Source organism: Fundulus heteroclitus, chromosome 15 (assembly GCF_011125445.2).
Source record: "Fundulus heteroclitus isolate FHET01 chromosome 15, MU-UCD_Fhet_4.1, whole genome shotgun sequence".
Lineage (NCBI taxonomy): Eukaryota > Metazoa > Chordata > Actinopteri > Cyprinodontiformes > Fundulidae > Fundulus > Fundulus heteroclitus.
In genome coordinates this window covers 5,511,299-5,535,684 of record NC_046375.1, presented here as the reverse complement: position 1 = coordinate 5,535,684, position 24,386 = coordinate 5,511,299, and the positions used below count along the sequence as shown (strand labels likewise).

Below are 24,386 nucleotides of genomic sequence, written 5' to 3'. Positions count from 1 at the left end.
CTAAATATATCAAATATTCATGAGTATTATGTGTTTTTAGGGCTTAAATACAATTTAAGCTGCTAGACTATTAAAAAAATAATAATTTGTATATACATATTAAAATCTTTTGTGGTGGTATTATTACTGTCTGAGAATTATAGTGTCAAAAAGTTGGAAGCAACACTAATGCCGATGAAATTTTGCTCATTCACTAAAATTAATCCTTGTTCTTTTCCAATCTCGTACTAAAATGTGTGTATAGTTTATGGGATAAAACATCTTCATCTGCTACGAAGAATAAATTGACAACATTTTGAAGAAGCCTCCACCCTAAGGACTAGAAAAGAAACAACCACATTCCAGTGGTGGATTAATCAAAAAAAAAAATGCTGGAAAAAAACCTGAAAGATTTAAGAATGTTGTTGTTGTTTTTTTTAATGAAAATTTTAAATCCACCCCCAAAATACACAGCCTTTTTGAGTTTTATGCAATTTGCATGCAAACACCAAAGATTGTGCAAAAACAAGGTCTGGTGTATTGTGTATTTATATGTGCATGTGATTGCAGTTAATCTTGTTCATCGGGGAACGGAGGGGTGATATTTTCTTACTAAAGAGCTTGGCATACAACCATCATCATCATCATCATTTTCTTTGTATGTAGAGAATGCAGACACTGTGGCCGGACTGAAGGGCAGAGTTAAAGCAGCAAAAGACAAAACCAAAGGCCTTCTAACAGCCGCTGATGGAACCCTGGCAACGCTCAACGCCATCCCCAATGGTAAAACTGCACAAATTCACTCATACTAGGTGTGTTTGCACGCATGAAAGTCACACATATCACAGACAGAGAGAGACAGTCGATCAATATCAGTGCCAAAAAAGGTCTGTGCTCTGCAGACATGGTCAAGGTGCATGACTATGTATCATAACCCCCCCCCCCCACACACACACACACACAAAAAAAAAATACTACAGCAGAATGTGCTTTGGGTTAAAAGTACAATTATGCACAAGCATATAGTTGTGCGTAATTGTTGATGTGGTTGGTAATTGTAACTTTTAGCATGCAGGTTTTAACTAAAGGTAACATATCCTTTGCCTCTCTGCCTCTCAGGCAGAGAGGCGGACTCTGCTCCGCCTCTCTGCCTGCTCGGACGCTTTTTTCTCTGCTCCCTGCTTGCTTGCATTTTCCTGCGTTTTACTTTTTATCTCCTTTTTATCTCTTTGCCAAAACCACGGAAAGTTGGATTTAGTTATTTTTATTTATTTTCTTTTTATTTATTTTTGATTTTGATTTTGCAAAGATGCCTACCTTCACCACAGTGGACCTTGACACGCTTCTACAAAAGATCGCCGTTATAGAACAGAAGATATGCCGACTCGAACTGAATTATGATGTAAACGGCGCGTATGGAAATGAAACAACCCTGCCTGCGACTCCAAACGGGGACCACCAGCCCAGCAACTCTCTGAACAAACAGATCCCTGAGGAAAATGAGAATCCCTGGATCACTCAGGGTGCAAGACCAAAGGTTCAACGAACCCCACGCCTAGACAAAGAAAACTGGCCGAGACTACAGAGAGATGTCCCAGGACAAGTGAAACAACAGCGGACTGTTCCCACAACAAATGATAGGAGTAAACCTGCTGGAAATGCTGGAATTCCTTTACGAAACAGATTCGCTCCGCTCCAAAATGTGACCCAGGAGAATCATGACAACACTCAGAGGTACGTCAACGACTTTCGCTCTAATACATCAGAGAAAAGACATGCCACGGGGCCAAGGACCCTGATTTTATGCAGTGGGTCTGTATGTGGGATTAAACATTTCTGTAACAAGAAAAACACAGAGGTCGACTCAAACTATGGCCTGGTGTCTGATTTATTAGACATCCTTCCAAGGATCTTGAAAGAGCGTCCGACCTTGGAAAAACTCATAATACAAGCTGAAGCCCTGGGCGACGTCACCCGGATAAGAAAATCAGAAGTATTGAAAGAGGATTACATTCGTCTGTTGAACTTAGTTCATGGCAAAAATGTCAAGGTGCTTCTGAGCGGCCCTTTCCCGCCCGTGGCTTGTGGAGACGAGATTTTTTCCCGAATTCTGATGCTAAACAAATGGCTGGAAAAAACATGCAAAGAAACAACTGTAACCTTCATAGACAACTTTAACATCTTCTGGGAAAGAAGACATCTGTTCAACAGAGATGGCTTCTCTCTAAATAGGTCAGGTGCAAAACGGCTGATTTCAAACATCTTCTATTCTGTGAACCATTTGTCATCAGCTTTGTCCCAAAACAATGTACATCCAGTGCCTAAACAAAAGATAAGCCCAGTGCAGCCCGAACAAGCCAAGATAAACATGGCCAGAAAGATGACACAGAAAGAGGCTTTCTCAGAGCTACAGGAGGATTCATCCCAGATCTTAGCAGGACAAAGAGAGGACCAAGAAAATCCATCGTCACGAACACCGGTCCGGACTACACCCGCCTCGCCTTCCTCTCCACAAAGCCCAGAGGTTCCTTTTCTGGAATTTTCTCCCAACATGAACAAAGTATTTAAGATTGGCCTACAGATGACATCCTCTCCATATAGCCACAGCTCTGTGACTAAACCAGCATCTTCCAAAGGCCGCAGAGCCCCAGATCCTCCTCTACGTATCACGGAACATGCCTGTCCTCAAGACCTTCAGATTACTTCGCTGTGATACACAGCGGGCCCTCGCTGCACGTTTATCAGACAAGACAGTTTCAAGAATCAGCTTGGGTCTTTTCCCGGGAATTACGGAATATCTGTGATGATTCGTGGCAGAAAAAAGAAAAACAAAAGGATAAACAGGAACAAATACTTGAAAGTCATTAACTGTCAGATGCAACCTGCCACAGAGACATCATCAACCACCAAATCATATAAACTAGGTTTATTAAACATTAGATCTCTGTCAGGAAAATCCCTTTTAATTAATGACTTTATTACTGACAACAATCTTGATGTTATGTTTTTAACAGAAACATGGTTACATGAATCTAATGAAGAAGTAATACTGCTGGAGTCAACACCTCCAAACTACAATTTCCTTTGTGAGAGCAGACAGCAAAGGAAAGGTGGAGGAGTAGCAACATTGTTTAATGATTCACTAAAGTGTAAAAAGGTGTTTTTGGGAAAATTTGACTCTTTTGAACATTTGGCTCTCAAGGTAAAGAGCCCGGTACGAACTATGTTTCTGAATGTTTACAGGCCTCCTAAGTCCACATCAAACTTTTTTAAGGATTTTAGTGACCTCTTGTCTGTGATATGTGTTGATTATGACTGTTTAATTATTGTGGGAGACTTCAACTTTCACGTTGACAACCCTGAAGACAGAAGTGCAAAAGAACTGTGTGACACACTTAGAAACTTTGGTTTAACTCAGAATGTTAAACAGCCAACACACAAGCAGGGGCATATTTTAGACTTAATCATCACTAAAGGTCTAAACATTTCACAGGTCAATGTAACTGATGTTGCCTTATCCGATCACTTCTCCGTTACCTTTGAATGTATCATTACCAGTGACTCATTTAGCCAAAGGGACATCGTAAGAAAACGCACCTTTAAGGACAATGCCACTGAAACTTTTATTCAAGCTTACTCTGCTACTTCAACCTTGGGCTGCAACTCAGTAGATGAGCTAGTAGATAACTTTCAGTCTAAAGTCTCAGACATCATTGACTGCATTGCTCCAGTTAAAGTGAAAGTTGTTTCCGGGAAGAAAAAATCTCCTTGGAGAAATGCTCCATCAGTTAGAAGTGAAAAGAGGGAATGTCGAAAAGCTGAACGCAGGTGGAGAAAGAATACACTCCAGGTTCACTATGACATCTATAAAGAGAGACTTAACAGATATAACTTACAATTGAAAAATGCAAGAGAATCTTTCTTCTCTGAGATCATTAAGAAAAACATTAATAATGCTCGTGTCTTATTTTCCACAGTCGACAGGTTAACAAATCCTCCTGTGTCCGTGGCTTCAGAACTCCACTCCACCAGGGCCTGCAATGAATTTGCTAACTTCTTTACTGAGAAAATCCTAAAAATTAGAGGATCAGTTTGTACTTCCACACCAGCTCCAGAACCAAAGCCGTACTCAGCTGGAACTTATCCTGACAAAATGTCCCAATTCAGCCAAATAAACTACAAAAGCTTAGAGCAGATCATTCAGCAGCTAAGTTCCTCTTCATGCTGTCTTGATGTTCTACCCACAGCTTTCTTTAAAAAAGTTTTACCTGTCATAGCGTCTGATTTGACTCAGATAATAAACACGTCCCTCCTGTCAGGTGTTTTCCCCCAGTCCCTAAAAACAGCAATTATCAAACCACTGCTGAAAAAGAATAATTTAGACAAACTTCTACTCCAGAACTACAGGCCCATCTCAAACCTCCCCTTTATCAGTAAGATTATTGAAAAAGCTGTGTTTCAACAATTAAACACCTTCTTAACAACGACCAGCCGATTTGACGTTTTCCATTCAGGTTTCCGTGCTCACCACAGTACAGAGACCGCCCTGATCAAGGTGTTTAATGACATCCATATAAATACAGACTGTGGAAGAACCACCATGCTGGTTCTATTGGACCTTAGTGCAGCATTTGATACTGTCGATCACTCCATTCTGTTAGAACGCCTGGAGAACTGGGTCGGCCTCTCTGGTACAGCACTCAACTGGTTTAAATCCTACTTAAAGGACAGGGAATTTTTTGTATCAGTAGGTAACTTTACATCAGAGATGACAAAAATCCCATTTGGGGTTCCCCAAGGGTCCATTCTGGGTCCCCTCCTATTCAATATCTACATGCTCCCTCTAGCCCAGATAATAAAAAATAACAACATCAGCTACCATAACTATGCAGACGACACACAGCTCTACATCACCATGTCACCAGGTGACTATGAACCAATTCAGGCACTGAGTAAATGCCTAGAAGAAATCAATACGTGGATGTGCCAAAATTTTCTCCAATTGAATAAAAACAAAACTGAAGTAATAATATTTGGACCAATAGAGGAAAGATCAAAAGTTAGCACACAGCTTCAGTCGCTTCAGCTAAAAACCACAAATCAGGCCCGAAACCTGGGTGTAGTGATGGACTCAGACCTGAACCTTCAAAAGCACCTAAAGACAGTTACAAGGTCGGCTTTCTATCACCTGAGGAACATTTCTAGGATTAAAGGACTGATGTCTCAGCAGGATCTAGAAAAACTAATCCATGCGTTTATTTTTAGTCGAATTGATTACTGCAACGGTGTTTTCACAGGTCTGCCTAAAAAGTGGATCAGACAGCTGCAGCTGATCCAGAACGCTGCTGCCCGCGTCCTCACTAAGACTAAGAAAGTAGAGCACATCACCCCAGTTCTAAAGTCCTTACACTGGCTCCCTGTATCTCAGAGAATAGACTTTAAAATACTTCTGTTAGTCTATAAATCCTTAAATGGCTTAGCTCCTAAATACATCACAGACTTGTTATCAGCGTATAAACCATCCAGACCACTCAGGTCTTCTGACTCCAGCCTGCTCTGCATACCTAGAACCAGAACCAAACATGGAGAAGCAGCTTTTAGTTCCTATGCTCCAATTATCTGGAACAAACTTCCAGAAAACTGTAAAAGTGCGGAAAGCCTGAGTTCTTTTAAATCAAGATTAAAAACACATTTGTTTAAAATTGCCTTCAACTGTCCTAGTTAACTGAATCACCACTTTTTTGTTCTATTTTCTATCTATATTTTATTCCTACTTGCTCTTATTCTGTTTTATTTTGCTATGTTTTAATCATGTAAAGCACTTTGCATTGTCTTTGTACTGAATTGTGCTATATAAATAAATTTGCCTTGCCTTGCCTTGCCTTGCCTTATATTCTATGTAAGAATTATGTTTATAGAGTCGGTGTGCAGCATAAACTGGCTAATTGTGTGAGTCAGTGCATAATTTGGCTAGTTTGTCAGATTGAAAGCACCTTTTGAAAGTAAAAATCGTTAAGCTGGTATTTATCATCCGTCCGTTGTCTTCCGCTTATCCGGGGTCGGGTCGCGGGGGTAGCAGCTTCAGTAGGGAGGCCCAGACGTCCCTCTCCCCAGCCACTTGGGCCAGCTCCTCAGGAGGAATCCCAAGGCGTTCCCAGGCCAGCAGAGAGACATAGTCCCTCCAGCGTGTCCTGGGTCTTCCCCTGGGCCTCCTCCTGGTGGGACGTGCCCGGAACACCTCTCCAGGGAGGCGTCCAGGAGGCATCCTGACCAGATGCCCGAGCCACCTCAACTGGCTCCTCTCGACGTGGAGGAGCAGCGGCTCTACTCTGAGTCCTCCCCGGATGACTGAGCTCCTCACCCTATCTCTAAGGGAGAGCCCAGACACACTACGGAGAAAACTCATTTCAGCCGCTTGTATCCGGGATCTCGTTCTTTCGGTCACGACCCAAAGCTCGTGACCATAGATGAGGGTAGGAACGTAGATCGACCGGTAAATCGAGAGCTTCGCCTTTTGGCTCAACTCTCTCTTCACCACAACGGATCGGTACAGCGCCCGCTTCACAGCAGACGCTGCACCAATCCGCCTGTCGATCTCCTGTCCATCTTCCCCTCATTCGTGAACAAGACCCCAAGATACTTGAACTCCTCCACTAGGGGCAGGACATCCTCCCCAACCCGGAGAAGGCACTCTACCCTTTTCCGGTTCAAGACCATGGTCTCGGATTTGGAGGCACTGATTTTCATCCAGTATTTATCATACTTTTCATTAAGTCAACATTTATTTTCAAAGTTGTTTATTGGTTTGATATAATATTTTATCCATATATATATGTATGTATGTATGTATGTATGTATGTATGTATGTATGTATGTATGTATGTATGTATGTGTGTGTGTGTGTGTGCTTTAAATCTCAGATGCTTTAAAATGGAGAGAAATGTTACATTTCATCAGTACTGCATTATCTACAGTTGTATTGTGATTGTCTCTTACCTATTTATGAGGCTGCAGTATCTGATTTTCTTGAAAATCACAGATATTTAGTCCCACCAGAAATTTCTAGAGGACAACCTTGTGTTTCTTAAGTTGTCTGATTTGAGTCGTAGAGATAGAGTCCTTAAGAAACTCATGTCCTGCTCATGTTAATGTTTATGCTACCATGTTTCCTCTTTATTGATAGTGTTGATAGTTTAGATTGTAACCTATTTCAGTTTGGTTCCAGTTAAACGTTTGTGTAAATAAAACCTACAGAACAAGAAGTAGCTCTCTTCTTTTTCTCTACCTTTGTGGTTTACTTTGAACATCCTAAAGGACCGACGGTTTAGTTTTGCTCCTTGCAGCTCACCCACACAGATAGCTGTTTGACCATAGAACGTAGAGCATACCACAGGTCAGTCTGCAGCAGCCATTACGGTCTCTCTCTTACTGTAAACTACATTGTTGAGACAATATTAGATAATAGGTAGATTTCTTAGATCTGCAAAATAATATTCATCACCTATGTTTTGCAAGTTCACTAACAGACAAGGATTGTTGAAAATTGGTTGCTAAAGTTGCAGATGTGCATCTTTTCTACGTGTGCGGCGGGTATAAAATCTCCGACAGTAGATCAAGAACAGGTAGAAGAGTTAAGCTAAGACCAGTACCATGATACTAGCATTTAAAAATGCCCTCATTAGGACCCAGGTCCAGTATTTGTGATCAGATCAGAATATCCATATGTTGTATAACTGTTTGCTGTCATATATACACAGTTTAATTTAATCTTACAGTTGTTGTTTTTTTGTCTGTTTTTTTTTCAATCCATTTATGTCGAAACAAACCATTGACTCTCTTCTCTGAACAAATTAAAGTCAGGCCCATCCTTTGCAGTATAGTCATTGGTAACATGAACTTTGTTGCATTTTTCACAGATACGTCTGCTAAACTGGCCGCTACGAAAGCAGTAGCAGCGGATGCCAATGCTACAGCCATTGACATTTTAGAGCGCCTTGCAGATCTGAACCTGCGACTTGGAGGCCTGCAGCTGAACTGCAGCGACCTGGAAGAAAGTGTTGATGCAGCCAATCAGATGATCCAGGACCCTGAAAAAAACAGTACAGTGCTTTATTTTTGGGTATCTGCATTAACTCGCCAATCATTAAATGAAATTATATAAGCTTGATTTTTGGCTGGTTAAATTTATATTTACGGTAACTGAATACTAATTGCAAAGTCACCACTTTGTTTGTAATTTTATAAATTTGAATTGGTAAATTCAGCTCAATGTTTGATATTTCTCTTCTTGTTTCTCTTTTTTTTCAATCCCCACAGCAATCAGTATGTATATTTCACTTACCTTAATTACAAAAAACAAACATTTATAATTCTAACTGGTGCACCAATACTATGTTATAGTGATATGTTTAGCTTTACAGATTTCTAATCCATTCTTATTCTTAAAAAATAAGAAATCTTAAATTGCAGTTTTTGAAGCCATATGACAATCATTTGTGGCTTGTTGATAGGCTCAGTTAATACAGATGTAAACTGATCCATGCAGCTGTATTGATGCACCTTACACTAATTTTTTGGCTGTCTTTAGTGTTTATACAGTTGCTTCTATTAATGCATCAGCTCATTGCAAGGCATATAATGCCTTTCTGATTTTTTTAAGTTCTTTCTATTACTTTGGCTTACCCAATAAACACTACAAAACTGAAGCAGTTCTCTTTGAATGCTAAGCTACACTAATTTCTTTGACGCTCTTATTTTTCGCTCTCCTTTTATACCTCTGTCCTTTCCATTGTTTCATTTCCTGCTAGCTTTCCACATTCAGCTGCGATGAACCCTGTGGTATTGCCATAAGGAGTAGTGTGACTTCGCTTGTACTCATTTTGCTCCATCTCTCTCTCTACTCTTAGTCCATGCTGCAGGAGCTAAAGTAAAAGATTTGGAGGATGAAGCCGACAGACTGCTGGAGAAGCTGCAACCGATAAAAAAGCTTCAAGACAATTTGAGGCGCAACATCTCCCAAATAAAGGAACTGATCAACCAGGCCAGGAAGCAAGCAAACTCAGTATGTTATATGACCATTTATAATAACAATAATAGTAATAATTTAATGCTGAATGGGAAGGGTATCATTGACTAAATGTTATTTCTATATTTCTAGTTTTCTGTAGCAATTTACTGCATGTTTTAATAATGTGAATGCTTTGCTTACAAGTGCATAACTACACATATTCCATAGTTCAGTTATTTAGTTCAAAAGGTGAGTCAAAAGGATATATTTTATATAGAGGCATGGTTTCTATTCAATTTGATGATGACTGTATGGCTCAAAACCCCACACTTCTCAGAAAATTACCCTATTACATGAGATCATGTATTTGATTTTGTATAAGGAGAGCTGTGTATTTTATTTAAGTGTTTCATACAGTATTGTTTTAAATACAATGAATACAGGTGCCTTTCTTTCTGTCTGTCTTTCAAAAATAGCTTTAATAGGACTTACTGAAAGTGTGACGGTGCAGTAAATGTAGTCACCTCTTGGTTGGGCCTGCTTTGGCTTAAATTGCTGCTTGGATTCAATGTGATACGGAGCCAAATCAGCCTGTTACTCTACTAAGGTGTGGAGGAACCCGAATTTGCTTTAATATCAGCCATAAGCTTGTTTATATTGTTGTCTGTGGGGCATCCATCATTATTTTAACAATTACTCATAGTTTATCTGTGGGTTTTAGGTCAGGCCAGTTTGCTGGTGATTCAAGCACAGCAGTACTATGGTCATTACACCAGCTGTTGTTGCGTTTGGCAGTCTGGGCAAGTGTCACGTGTCTGGGCATGTGGTTTTAAAAAGAAATCCATAACCCCCCTCAGCAGCGGGAAGAATGAAGTGCTCTAGGATTGTGTAGGCTCCCACTTGGCCATGAAATAACATTTCTGCATTATAAATCCTTTTTATATCAGTCTTATGTATTATATCTTTTTTTTTTTAGAAACTGGATTTTGGGTTTACCTAAACTGGAAGCCATCGCTTTGTGTAATGAATCGATACAAGTCCCACTTTTGAATGACATTCTAATAGACTATAGGAACTCACCTGTATATACATTACAAGCTCAATTCAACCTCTTTGTATCAAATTTGATTTGAAATTACTTTAACTTATTACAATTAATAATTTTTTCTCTTTTTACCAAAACATAAGAGAGGCTGATCTTGACTGCCAACGATAAGAAATCCTTTGTAAAAAAAAATATATATATTTTTTAACTAATTTTCTCCTGTTTTCCAGATCAAAGTCTCAGTTTCATCAGGTGGTGACTGCCTCCGTAGTTATCGCCCCGACATCAGAAAAGGGAGATACAATACCATCATCCTCCATGTTAAAACCACCACACCTGACAACCTCCTTTTTTACCTGGGATCAGCCAAATATGTAAGCATACTTTCTCTCTGTGGTGGTTTAAGAATTCAGCACAGAAAAACTCCAGATTGTGTTTTTATGTATTACTTTTGGAGTCCCACGCTGTGGACACCAAATAAAACATTTTTTGCAGTTATATCTTCTATAATATTGTATTAATTGGGATCAATCAAATTGTTTCCAAATGTTTGTGGTGTACATTTATCAAACTTGACAATGCTCTGTTTAGCAAACATCTAAAACCTGCATGCACAAAGAGAAAAACAAGTCGTGTTCATGTCCTGAACCTGCCAAATGAGCAGCCGCGCCCAGCCTGCATTTACTCCCATAGTGATTTGTCTAATGTGAGAATAATTAATACATCTTGACACATACCCCCCAGCACCCTTAAAAAAACAACACAACTCTGTTTAAAGGTACTAGTGATAGTCGCAACGTGTGTGGAGTATATCTGTGTGTTGGAGTGGAGCGGCAATTAACATCAAGCTTGCGTTACTCTGGGCTTTACCCTGATTTCCCCGGAGAAATCTTTGCTTTGCTTCATCTGACTGGGACGTCTTGAGCACATATGTGTTTGTGTCTCTCATGGATATTCTAATTTAGTATAAATAATAATTCAGTGTGTGTTTTTGTTCACGTCTTATATTTTTACTATTAGTGAAGAGCCAGTTGAATAACAACACTTCCCTGTGATCTCTGCTAATGAATAATCGCCTATGCTCTGGAGAGGCTATAAAGAAAAGTGTGTTCACTTGTGTGTTTGTCTGTGTTTTGTGTGTTCAGATGTGACTTCCCGATAATCTCTAATTGTGCATGAGGCTATATGAATAATTATTTTGTGCAGTTCAAAGACAGCAGTGGATGTTACATGCTCAGAATTCCCTTATCAAGTTTTCTAAAACTCATACATAACTAATAAGGTTGTTAATCAAAATACAACAAAATCCTGTGAAAATCCAGTTAAAGGGGCCACTGGAGACAACTTCAGCTTTTGAATTCTTGAAATAGACTCGAGCTGGGTGTGAAATCACTTCCCCGTTCTCTTTCATATTTATCTCCAGGATAAATGCTCCAATTGGATCTGTTTAATAGGTAATACAATGAGAATTTGGACTGTTCTTACGATCCCTGCATTATTTTCAACAAAAATCATCATAGTCACTTATTAAACTGTGGGATCATATAACAGGGCAGACATTTTTGGACATAAGTGTGTGAGAGAAGGGCTTCGTCCCATTTATTGTGTTGGATTAGTTAAGAAAAGCCATTATTCATTTATCTTTCCCCATTTCTATCACAGCTCGTTTTTTGCACACTCAGAGCTACATGGCTGCAGTCGCTTGTGTCTATTTCTCATAAAGATCTGATTCTCATCCTGTAAATGTGGGATAATTCATCTGTTATTTTCACAAGGTTTTCTTATCATCTAGCAAAGTTAATGAGCTGTCAACTTCTTGTGCATCAATTGCATCTTTAAAAAAAATCCCTTTATAGTCCCACAGAGGGGAAATTTGCCTCTGCGTTTTGCTCATCCCTTAGGGAGCAGAGTGCTGCCGACGCTTAGTGGTGCACAGGGAGCAATCCCTGGCGTTTGCTCGGGGACCCAGAGTGACAAACTAAGTTTCAAACCCCGGACCTTTGGGGACCATCCAAGATGCCAGCACCCATTTCTGTAACTACTAGGCCACCACTCCCACAATCAGTAGGGGTTAGGTCATGTCATGTTTTCTGTTTGTTGCTAAAAATGCCTTAATTTAACCTTTTTAAAAGTTAAAAATTAGCAATATTTTCTAATCAGTTCCACACACATTGATTTGTAAAAAAAGATTGAAGGTTCTATATCATTCTTTTTGTAAGAGTTCCAACATAAACTGTTGGCATACATATGATGAAATATTGCCTTTGGCACCACTCAGTATTTATTATGAAATGTTACTTATTTTGTTGTGCTAATTTTCCAACCCGGTGAAAAAGAGACTTGCCTGCGACACGGCTTCTCCCCTTGTGGGATCGCCCTAGAGCAGCTGCAGCCTGGTATAATAAAAGGCAGCTGCTGTCTCTGTGCAGACTAGGTGCTAAAAGAGCCACTTCATCTCAGCTTTGAGCAGAAATAATCGCGCTCTGCCTCACATTAACACTCGTTAGTGGGTGGGGGGTTTTACTGGGCAGGGGCGGCGCTGTTAAGGTGGGTACTTCCTGGAGGGGGTCGGGTAATGACCGCTCTACGTAGACCCAGTCATGGCCACTCGTTTTCCAGGACAGGGAGTGGCTGCTGCACAGAAGGCAGAGTTCACAAAGGTTACTTAGACTTGCATAAATAAAGCAAAAATATCTCTTTGGGTGTAATTTTGATGAAGGAATAGCATCATAACATATATAAAAACTCAAAAATGTACATTTTGCATCAGGTTCCTTTAATACACTGTCAACTTTTTGTATATTTTACCATGTTCATACTACTGCATTCAGTGCATTTCATTTAGATTTTATAACAAGCACAATTTGTAAGCACTTGGTTTTCAAAAATAACAATGTGAAAGCACAGTGTGCATCTGGATTTAGTCTCCTTTAGTTACACACCTCCAATGTGACCAATTGCCCCCAAAAGTCACCTAACTTAAAAACAGCATCTATGTATTCATTAATATCAAAATGTGAAAGAGTTTGGGGTTTCAAGTCTTTTGCGAGGCAATGAACATTAATTTTGTTAACTTGTGACCTAAACATGGCTTACTGCACGATCAATGTTTATAGACAATTCCTTTAGTATGTTTCCTCTGTACCTCAGGTTGATTTCTTGGCCCTGGAGATGCGTAAGGGGAAAGTGAATTTCCTTTGGGATGTGGGTTCAGGTGTGGGAAGGGTTGAATATCCCCATCACACAATCAACGATGGGAACTGGCACCGGATAGAAGCATCTCGGTAAGAAGCTTGCATGAATACACAACGTGTATTGTTCTTTTAATACATATGTCCCTTTAAGATTTTGGATATATAATGTCTAGTCAAATCTAATATTGCACTTTCGGCAAGCTGTCACAATAAGCGCATCAACAGAGATATCACATACAAGAACATGGACAAGAACTAAATGTGAAAAAATGTGCTCCCTGTTTTCACAATTTACTAACTGATACTTTATAAAGAGCTGGTATTTGTGTCTTGCCTTCCTCCTCACTCACATTATTTAACAAATAATAATCAATAACAACAGCACAGACAAAACAGCAGCAACCCCAAAACATTGTCGGACTCAGGCTAGAGAAGAAAACATGTTCTTACACCTGGGAAATCTAGAGTTTGCAGTCTTGTCAGCCTTTGGCACATCATTACATAGATCCAATGTAATCAATTTTTTTCCCCCTGCTTCTGTAAGCCGCAGTGTTGTTGTTTACACACAGTCTCATTCATATAAAGGAAGTCTCTCACCTGCTCAATGCATTTTCCATCTGAGAGACTTCCCAAGAGTGTTTACTGATGGGATCACAGAGACTTTTCGGTCTTAAAAATGTTCTCCTACACGATGCAGAATGTTACTCCTGCCTTGAAAACAAAGGTGGATGGCTCGTATCACTGTGCAGCTGTGTGAGGCTCAATAGACACACATTGCTTCTGTGGTGTGTTTCTGTCATTTGCCTTTAGGATCCACAGGTCATAAAAGATGATTTCAGGCGAATGTAATCCCTTTCGTCAGAAATCATATAATGCATAAAAAAAATCCAACACCTGTTCTTTTCCACCTTGTTTTCATCTCCAGTAATGGTCTGAATGGTACCATATTGGTGTATCCTTTGGAAGGCCCTATGGCTGGCATGATGCCAACCCCAGCCAGCGCCAACTCACCCACAGCTTACACCATCTTAGACGTTGACCAGAACGCCTACCTGTTTGTTGGAGGAATTCTCGGCACTGCAAAGGTATTTTGTCAAAGGTCTCATTAAGCTGGCTTTTCTTTTCTGAAACCCCTTACTGGTTTCTTCTTTCTGTCTCGTAGAAGGCAGAAGCAGTGAGAGCATCGACATTTACTGGCTGCATGGGAGAGACCTTCTTGGACGGTAAACCTATTGGTCTGTGGAACTACAGAGAGAGACAGGGAGATTGTAAAGGTTGTGTTGTCAGGTATTCAAATAAATCTCAAGTTTTAAATCAGCATTTATAACTTATGTTTGCTTGTACTGTATTTGTCCGTTTTAGCATATCTTGGGAAGTGCATCGGGATCTTCTTCTGTATTACCTGCTGTTATCCCCGACTTGGGAAACTTTGGAAGTTGGATGAAAAGATTATGAAATCTGATCATCAATCTGTGTTCTTGTAGTCCTCAGCGAACTGACGGTGAGGGCACGGTTCAGCTGGACGGCGAAGGCTACGCTGCAGTGGGACGGCCCACAAGGTGGAACCCAAATATTTCCACCATAACCTTCAAGTTCCGCACGTTTTCCTCCGACGCGCTGCTAATGTACCTGGCCACTGAAGACATGGTATGTTCGTAAAAGAGATAGAGGGTATGAAATAAAGCTTCACGGCACATGTAAACATATTGTCACTGCAATACTGCCGTGTGCAGTAATGACATCAAAAGTAATCTGTAATAAAATAGGTGATAGTGCTCAGTTTCAATGATTCCGTCAATCCTGCAATAATGCATGAAGCCTGCTGGATGAAGTCTTGGTCTTGTTGCAGAGTGACCAATCCTGACACAGATCAGCGTCCACCATGCTTAAGGCCACAGTCGCTCAGAAGCTCTGTAACCTCAGAGGAGCAAAAAGGAAGTGAGACAATTTTAGACTTCAAGCAACAGAAATCGTCATTGTGATTTTCCACAATAATACAGCTGCAATGGCATGACTTTCTAACATATATGCCCCTAAGCATAAAACACATTATCTACGTTAGACAGATGCTCGGGCTTCATGATGTAGGTTTGCTTACTTCTAAATGCTTATTATAGCAGCCTGCCTGTTTTCTAATTGGTTGAAGGCACTCATAGAGCACTGAAAATTCATTGCATATGGTAAGTTGAACCTTAAATATGTGGATAAAATTTTTTTTTACATCAAAGACAACATATTCCATCCTGACGCTGTAAAAAACTGAATGTTATACCCTTTGACCCAAGCTTAGTGGCTGAATAACACATACTCTACAAAATGAGAAATATCAAGTGTGATACACAAACTTCATAGAAATTACATAGTTTTATGTTGAATTAAATGGGCTTGTTTTCTTCCTCTTTAGACACACACCATGTTTTCCAATACGCCAGTCTGCATGAGACATCCAGAAAGTTTCCTTAAGCAAATATATAAGAAAACACAGACTTTGGAAATTCTATTTATCTTAGTTTTTTTAGGATCTAACTGGCTCTCATTAAGCAAAGAGAAAACTTGGAGAGTAACCCAAATTCCTTAAAGTAGCTTCATAACTCTCTATTTGCATTATTTAAACTGGAATTCAAAGTGTTCAGTCATTATATTTTGTTAAGAGATCTGGTTGAACATAAATCTTGAATAATGTATATTACAGGTGTCCTAAAGTTAAGTCAAATCCAAATTTATAAGTGTTCAGCTCAGATGAATAACAGATAAGTATGGTAATATTTCTACTTGTACAAGTATTATAAAAGTGTTGCTGTTATAGAAAACTTGGGATTTTGAAACTAAACAGTTTACCAGTCTTAAAAAAATTATAAGTGACCAATATTGTCGCAGATTCATGATTTTCAGTATGGTGCAGCACTAACTTGGACCGCTCTTTTTACCGTTGTAGACAATTCTTGACTTACTAGGACTTTTCCATTGGGCCAAGGTCCACTCTTCAAGCGATCCAGCAAAACTAACACCCTTTTCAGCTAGCCTCGGTAAAAAATGTGACAATGATATCAGCTGCAATAACTCAACAGTTTCTTCTGTCCTCGGTTTTTCTATGATTTTAAGACTATGATAGTAATTATCTTGAACATTGTCATTTGTGTCACATATCGGCATCTATTGCAGTGCGACTCCTCGCAAAAAGCTGAAAATCTTATTGACATACAAAACTGTGAATGTATGATATTTGAAGTACGTTATAAACAGTTATTGCATTTTAACAGTTGCTTGCAATTTTAACATTGCATACATTAATATTGTGGTGATGAGTGATTTGTAATATATTTAGCAGCCCTAGTCTTAGTGTGTTAGTCTTAAACTGTCCAAGCCAGAATTCATAGTTAAGTTGTGAAATGTATTAATCATTCTTGCTGTGAGGACTGTTAGCATCACACCAAGTCTAAGCAAATGATTTTGGTATGAAAAATATGACAAATCATAACAGAAGTCCTTTTTTTTACATGGCAATATAATATATTGTATTTTGAAACTTTATTGGCCTCATCTGTGGTTTAATTTGCAAAAAGACGGATACCGATACCCACAGCTCTCTGTATGTTAATGTTTCTTTGCAGAAAGACTTCATGTCTCTGGAGCTGTCGGAAGGAAAGGTGAAAATGAATTTCGACCTTGGATCGGGAGCTGGGAGGGCCATATCAGCTAACCGCCACAATGATGGACGCTGGAAAGCTCTCACCATGTCAAGGAACAGGAAACGGGGTACTGGCGAGAGTTAACAGGCCTTAGGTCATGAAACCTGGAGCCAATATAAAGGAAGCGATAAGACAAGTTATTTTTGCTGTTGCATTTTTCTATAGCGATTGTGACTGTTGTGGACATCGACGGAGGTAATGAAGAAAAGCTTGTGGCAGTATCTCAGGGTTCAGCTACTGGTCTTAACCTAAAGGAAAACCAGAAAATCTATTTCGGGGGTCTGCCAACGATCGGAAACTACAGGTACACACAGATACCATATATAATAAAGGTGGTCTTATACTGTAAGTATAAGAAGGATCTGAAACAGTTTTTACACTAGACCAACCAACATTCAAATAGCCCCTAGAAACACTTTGACACCTTGTGTCAAAATGACTCCTTCACAACGTTGCCAAAAAAATGACAAAACAAATCTTATTAAAGTTAATGGAAGTAGCAGTTTAAATAGAATAAGATTTACCAGCAAAAAATAAACAACCTAAAAAAGGATCTATGCAGGAAAATATTTTTTTATTGTAAAATAGCCAGTTAAAGCACCATTCTTTAGATTGCAGTTAAACTTTAGGCACAAATACCATTATTGAACAGATATTAGACACCCAATTTAGAAAAAGGTCATGAAGTATGAGTCACAGGGGTTCAACTTAGGAGAGAAAAAAATATTTCATTTGTTGTTTGTTTTCCCCTTAGAATAATGTATTTTAATAAATGTAACGTAAATCAGATTGAAATTAATTTTGAAATGTGCTAATGCTTTGTCATGTTTTTTCTTAACAGCATGGCAGCCAGGTAAAAGGCTAAATTAATATTAGATCATTTGATTTTGACACAAATGCGCAGATAGTTTATCACTGCATGACGCTAGCAATGCTGACAATGCTTTGCAGCCCACAGTTAATGCATAATATGTTTTGTTGGCTTGTAGATAAACGCCTTTGCAGCAGATCCCTTTTCTGTCCTTGATTTTCGGAACAATTTGTTGTTTGTTCTGAAAATTCGCAGTCCCATGCAAAAGCAACCAAACCTATTCTGTCATGTGTAAACCACATAATTCAGTGTACTTTATTGGGATGTCATGTGATAGAGTCAGACCAACACCGAATAGCATTTAATTGCAAAAAGAATATATATTGGTGCATTAAGTTTTTATTATCACAACACTTTATTTTTTCACTAACAGCAAAAGTTGCACATCACTTTAAACCCTGCAACAATACAGTCTTTATCAACCTTATTCATGTGTAAATTTCCAAATTGAGAACATGTGGCAAGACTTTAAACAAAAAAAGCTGTTTACAGGTATTTTATCCAGTCTGAGCTATTTTACAAAAGAACAATTGGCCAACATTTCCGTCTCTCGTTGTGCAAACATATTAGTGACATACCCAAGGACTTGCAGCTGTAATTACAGCAAAATGCATTTTTTATAAAATACTAACTCCGAGGGGTTGAATAGTTTTCATTTGTAAAAACCTGTGATCATCATGTATCTTTTCCTTCCACTTCACAATCATTGGCCTTCTCTATGTGTTGGTCGGTCACAGGGGTCTGCAACCTTTACAATCCAAAGAGCTCACTGACTTTTGGTACTTTTAGTGTCATTCTGTACTGGAAATTCAATGCAATCATCCAATTTAAAAACTGGAAAACTGCTTAAATCTGTAAATGTTATTATATATGTTTCAGAAACAGTTGTTTTTTTTTATTTAAAAAAATTCAACATTATTAAGAGCCATTCAAGAATCCCATGATAACTTCACTTTCATCGATATGGACAAACAGCCTATTCAGAAAATTCTTGTTATTGATTTCCTGACTTCACTCAGCTTCCAGATACTTAATCATGATGCAATCATTTCACCGCTGCAGAAATCCAGCTTCACTGCATAGAAGCAAAGTCCAAAGAGTTTGGAATTTCTCATGCAAACATTTTCATTCAGTAATATGCTGCTTATGTTTTTAGGTCAGAGGTGACTTTGAAGAGGTATGCAGGTTGTCTTAGAGACGTTGAAGTCTCCAGAACTCCATATAATCTCCTCAGCAGCACCGATTACACTGGCGTGACTAAAGGATGTAAAGTCGAGGTAAGTTTCTGATTTGGAGCTTTTGTGGTATGTCTTTACATCCATTGGTCTCTGGCCTATTGTGGACCCTAACAACTAATTAAAGCCGACCAATATTGGTATGTTAGACATATTCCCATGTTTATATGAATATTTTTTTTCTGTTAAAATAACATCGCTCAGAAGAAATGAGATTTGAAAAGGCCTTGGCATTTGTTAAGTTGCTGAACTGCTTCATTTTAATACCCTTTTGACCGTCTGCTGGTTTTACTTAAGCGAATCATCGATTCTGTTTCTCACCTTATGGCCTTTTTCTGTAACGATGAAAAGAATAAAACACAAAGACGGAAAGCATGTAAGCGCATCTAACTTTTAATTTCTTCTCCCTTCTACCACATGCAGAAAAATCAGTACAGTCATATTATTATGACTGTACTTGCACGGAGTTTGCTACATTGAAGCACCCTGCACAATGTATTCCATGCACCAGCACCATCCGTGTATATATAAAACCTAGCCTTGCTCACAAAGTGTAGAATGTGTAAAGGATTATAAAAGTACTGGGTTCAATCTTTAAGGCAGTTCTTTGTATTGTTCACGTGACTCTGAACGTTTCAACGTTTATTATAGTTGTGTGGAAAACTGCTTTTACAGTCTCACAGGATTTTTTTTCCTATATTGGGAGAATTCTAGATCATAGCAGATATGTCATTTATTTTTCAAGCCATGTGTTGACTTCGATACACAGGTTGGATTGTGGATCATTAACTAATGCAACGTTATTTCCTTATATCTCCCAGAACCTGTATACAGTGAGTTTCAGTAAACCAGGATACATGCAGCTGGGCGGCCTGTCGCTCGCCGTCGGCACCGAGATCAGCTTGTCCTTCAGCACTCTGTCGGACACTGGCATTATACTGCTGGCAGTGGGAGGGGCTTCACCAGTCAACCAGGAGGTTATATATTTTATCTTTTTTTTGTTTGTCTCACTTCAGCAATACTTACAGAACAAACTCTGAGCACCGTGTGATGTGTAATTTGCTACGAGAGGAAAAATAATTTTGAGGTATTATAGGAATTTGGTACTGAATGGTATCGAGGAAAAAGGGTTTGTAGTTTATCTTTATATATCAAATTGTCAATAGTCTATAATTAAAGTGTGCCATATGAACACCAGCAGTGTTGTATAGTAACAAAGTATAAATACTTCACTACTGTACTTAAGTATATTTTGGAGTACTTTATACTTTCCTCGAGTATAAATTTTTTTGATAACTTTCACTTTTACTTCACTATATTTTCGAACTTAATTGCATACTTTTACTCCGATACATTTTCAATGTTTGGTTTAGTTACTCATTACAAAAAAGAGAGAGACGCACGCAATTTGTATAGCACCGACCTTACTTGAAGAAGAAAAACTGAAAGCTTACAAAAAGGTTGTATTTTCTGTCTAAACTTGGTCTAAATTTCTCCTGCACTTGGTTGTATATATTATTTTAAGTGAATTTGACCTTCAAAGTTTACCAAAATGTAAAAAATGTCATTCAAACTGCATTTGCTTTGTTTTACTTTTTACTTTTTATCACATTACTTGAGTACATCTATTTTTACAGTAATTTTCATTCTTAAGTACAAGACATTTCAGAAACTTTAAGACTTTTACTCAAGTAAAATTTCAGTCAGTGACTTGGACTTTTACCAAAGTCATATTTTGGAGAGATACCTATACTTTTACTTGACTCTGAGATTTCAGTACTTTATACAACACTGAATACCAGTGAGCAGTGGAAGGTTTATTGTCTTGCATCGACCCTATAAGACATAGCAGAGATAGGGGATATATTGTCTGTATTTATTTCTAAAATACCTATGTTTCATAATGATGTTGTAGTTTAGGTTTAGTCAGACTGGCTTTTTAGCTTTTAATATCATGAATTTGACCCATGATGCACCGAAGGAGAGAGAAAGCCTGGACCACTGCTGATAATAGTTTTGTTCCAACAGTCTTGTTTCAACAGAATAATCCATATAAACTATTAAAATGTAATTAAATTACAATTAACTTATGTCTCATCATTCAGGTGAGAAATCATTCAGGTTGCCAAGTACTCCACTCACAACAAGCAATTGCTTATAACGACCCAGGACAGTGGCGGGTGGGTCATTGATTTGCATCTGACTGAGGATGCCTAGGAGGATGGGCCTCCGTGTCTCCATGGCTGAATTCAAACTTGTACACACCTTTTTCTTTAAAAAAAGGCATTAGTTGTTGGTTACGGGATCGTTTCACTCTGAAGAAATGGATTAAAAGCCTGAAAATAGGGATATGTTAAAAACGGCCATGAATAACTGACATGAACATAAAGCATAAATCATTTTTGCACTGACACCATTACATTTGGCTGGAGGGAAAAACGCAACCTTAAAGTGTTTCGGGTTGTTGCTTACAATTTTCGTTTCGTGTTCTTTTCTCTTCTGTCCAAAGGTTCGCAGGTCAAACTTAAATTCAAAGAGAAGACGAAGGCAGTCAGGAGAGGTGGGTTCATACCGTCTCTGCTCCCTAAGTGAATGATGATTACATGAGTGCTTATTAATGAGATTTGCATTTGTTGGCAGCTTGGCTAATTGAATTTGGTTTCATGCAAAAAAAAAAAAAAAAAAAAACCTCTCTCACTGATACCTACTGCACAAAGACACATAAACTTTAAGATCTGCAGAAGCTGACATTAGCTGGGATCTCAGATTTTAGCTGACTAAAGCAGCTCACATGCTCCTTTTCTCTTAGCAAATTAAGTGTCCTTAGGAGCATATTAATAGGATTTCCTTCGTTTTGTGTAGCCATACTTAGGTTATTCCCCAGATGAAAAAACTGCGGCTCAAACGCGCAGGTTTCCACCTGTGCATGAACAACCATGCACTTGATGTGAAGTTTTGCGGCAGTAATTGATTCCACCAACGCAATTTATATCTGTGTCCACGTACAAATACTCATCACAATGTTTTGTTATACACGCATTTTGTTTTCCCATTTATGTACAATATATTAGCACGTTTTGGCTTAATGTGTATTTTTTTTGCGCGCTGCTTACACAAATGTAAATTATAAAGCGTCAGTGTTTGAGAGTGCGATCAGAACAGGGAAGACAGAGGGTTACCTACAGCTTATCCGTCATTAACGCTTGTCGGGCATATGATCCTATTTTTTACAAAGCGTGCTAGCAGGTACGGTGTGTGTGCGTGCAGGCATGTGTGTGGAGAAAGGTTAAGCGAGGTTGAAAACGCCATAAACTCCACTTGGCCCTGACTAATTGCTGGTTCAAAGAGGGACAGAGGGAGAGAGAAGAGGACAGGGAGGAAGGACGAATCCAGGAGTGGTGGCAGCTGGGGGATTTAGAGGGAAGGGAACTGAAGCTGAAACCAGAAGAAGCGTAGAAGAGCCTTACACTTTTCACTAAAACAACTAAATTGTGGGGATATTCTAAAACAACATGCCAAACCCAGTCAGGAAACATCTTAGCATAACTTTTCTAGCCAAGAAATCCCTTGGCAATATGTAAATGTTGCTGTAAATCTAGAACTTCATTGAAATTAAACTCTTTTTTGCATAAATAATTAATAACAATTTTAAAAAATTATGAGAAAATTGAAATTGTGTGAAAACATTTTTTTTTCTTTCTCTGCCAGAATTAAGAGTTGTGAGTTTCCAATATTGTAGGTGGTGCTCTTCATGTTTAAAATACGCTTTATTGTGCGTCATTTCTCCAAATTGTTCTGACATGCAGGTGAGACTAAATCTGCTTAAATATCACTCTAAATTATTTTTCTAACCAGAAATGTAAAGATTACATTTCTTCCTACGATTTTCTTCCACTTTAAGATTGTTAAATACTGTCATTAAAATAAAGTTTCACAGTATTTGGAATAAATATGCATAATATTACTCCGGGTGTAACTAATAGTCTTAAATGATGGGTTTAAAGGATGGATGTACGCAATATGGCACATAATCTTTTTTTTTTTTTTTTAAAACACTTTGCAAAAATTTGAAGTTCATAGGTATTCAGTCCCCTTTACTCTGGTACTCCTAAATAAAATCTATTTTAAAATAATGTGTTGAAAAGTGTTCTGGGAGATGTTCAACTTTTGGGATTTTTTTTTTAACCTAATGCTTTTTACTTGCTCCAAAACTTTCTCGCTGACCCGTCGCTGTGTTCCTTGGTCTTTGTCATGCTGTTTGTTCACTAATGTTCTCTTACAAGTCTGAGGCATGCGCTGGATTTATACTGACTCTTAATTACACACTCAATTCTGTTTTATCAATTGGGTTAGTTGCACTGGGTTTTATTTCAGGATTACAGAGTAGAGGGAGCTGAAAAGATATGCACTTCATTTTCTTTGTTTGTGAAAAATAAAAAGTGACCATGTAATATTTTCTCTCCACTTCACAAATATGAGCTGCTTTGTGTGTGTCACCTACTATCCTGCGGAAATGCTGTTATTGAAATGTATCGTTGGAACAGCGCACAAAGTAAAGAAGTTGAAGGAGTTTGAACACATCCGCAAAAAAAGTGCGGAGGTGTTCAAACTCCGCCTAAAAACCTGAAAATGTTCCATGTTTGACGTGGAAAACTGTGGGTTCTCATTTCTGCTTTCCACAGTCGTTTAACCTGCACCCTGTGCTTTAATTTTCCATATTGTTTTTTTTTTTTTTATTATATATTTTTACGTATTTCACACTCATTTTTGTAAGCATTTCTGAGAGTCTGCCATCCTCCGATATGTTTGACGTGTCTGTTCACGCGTGTGTCTGTGTCTGCTCGTTCATCCTATTGTATCGCCGTATGAGTGTGAGACGGCGCGGCAAGAGCCATGATGTAGCTACATCTCAGTTCAATTTGTCCCCGACCTCAAATTGAAATTCCATTTTCAGGTGGTAAATTGTCTCCCACTTCGCCCTCTGGCACACAGTGAATTAAAATTCAAATTAGCCTGACCCTGCACCGCTGCTCTCTAGCACCTCTGTGGCTGTCTCACTCCTTCTCTCCCACCCAATCTCTATCTAGTTTGCTGTTTTGCTCTCTGCCCTCTCATCTTTCCCCCCTATTATCTCCTCCTCTCTGCTCTTCTCATCTCTTGTTATCCTTTCCTCCTTGCTCGCCGCTCTTCTTCTTCCTCTTGTACTTTCTTTTTCTCCCTATACACCCCATATCTGGCTCTACCAAGCCCTCGTTTCCTGTTTTACTTTTTTAATCCAGTTTCCCCCCCATTTTTCGTCACCTCTTCAGAGTCTGTTCCCTGTTCAGCTTGTTTCCTGAATGATTTTCTTCTCTCCCACTCGTCGT

The 24,386-nt window shown here is 38.8% G+C and overlaps 1 protein-coding gene across 1 annotated transcript in view; it reads left to right on the top strand.

Moving 5' to 3' along the window:
* Positions 1-24,386, top strand: part of lama2 (laminin, alpha 2) — a 224,905-nt gene that overhangs the window by 177,221 nt on the left and 23,298 nt on the right. The window contains exons 49-62 of the mRNA XM_036147259.1: positions 646-762; positions 7,896-8,078; positions 8,296-8,301; positions 8,886-9,040; positions 10,262-10,405; positions 13,182-13,315; positions 14,151-14,310; positions 14,388-14,512; positions 14,710-14,872; positions 16,837-16,981; positions 17,080-17,218; positions 18,942-19,062; positions 19,842-19,997; positions 21,530-21,580. Coding sequence (XP_036003152.1) covers positions 646-762; positions 7,896-8,078; positions 8,296-8,301; positions 8,886-9,040; positions 10,262-10,405; positions 13,182-13,315; positions 14,151-14,310; positions 14,388-14,512; positions 14,710-14,872; positions 16,837-16,981; positions 17,080-17,218; positions 18,942-19,062; positions 19,842-19,997; positions 21,530-21,580 — 1,799 coding nt within the window. The remainder of the gene's footprint in view (positions 1-645; positions 763-7,895; positions 8,079-8,295; positions 8,302-8,885; positions 9,041-10,261; positions 10,406-13,181; positions 13,316-14,150; positions 14,311-14,387; positions 14,513-14,709; positions 14,873-16,836; positions 16,982-17,079; positions 17,219-18,941; positions 19,063-19,841; positions 19,998-21,529; positions 21,581-24,386) is intronic.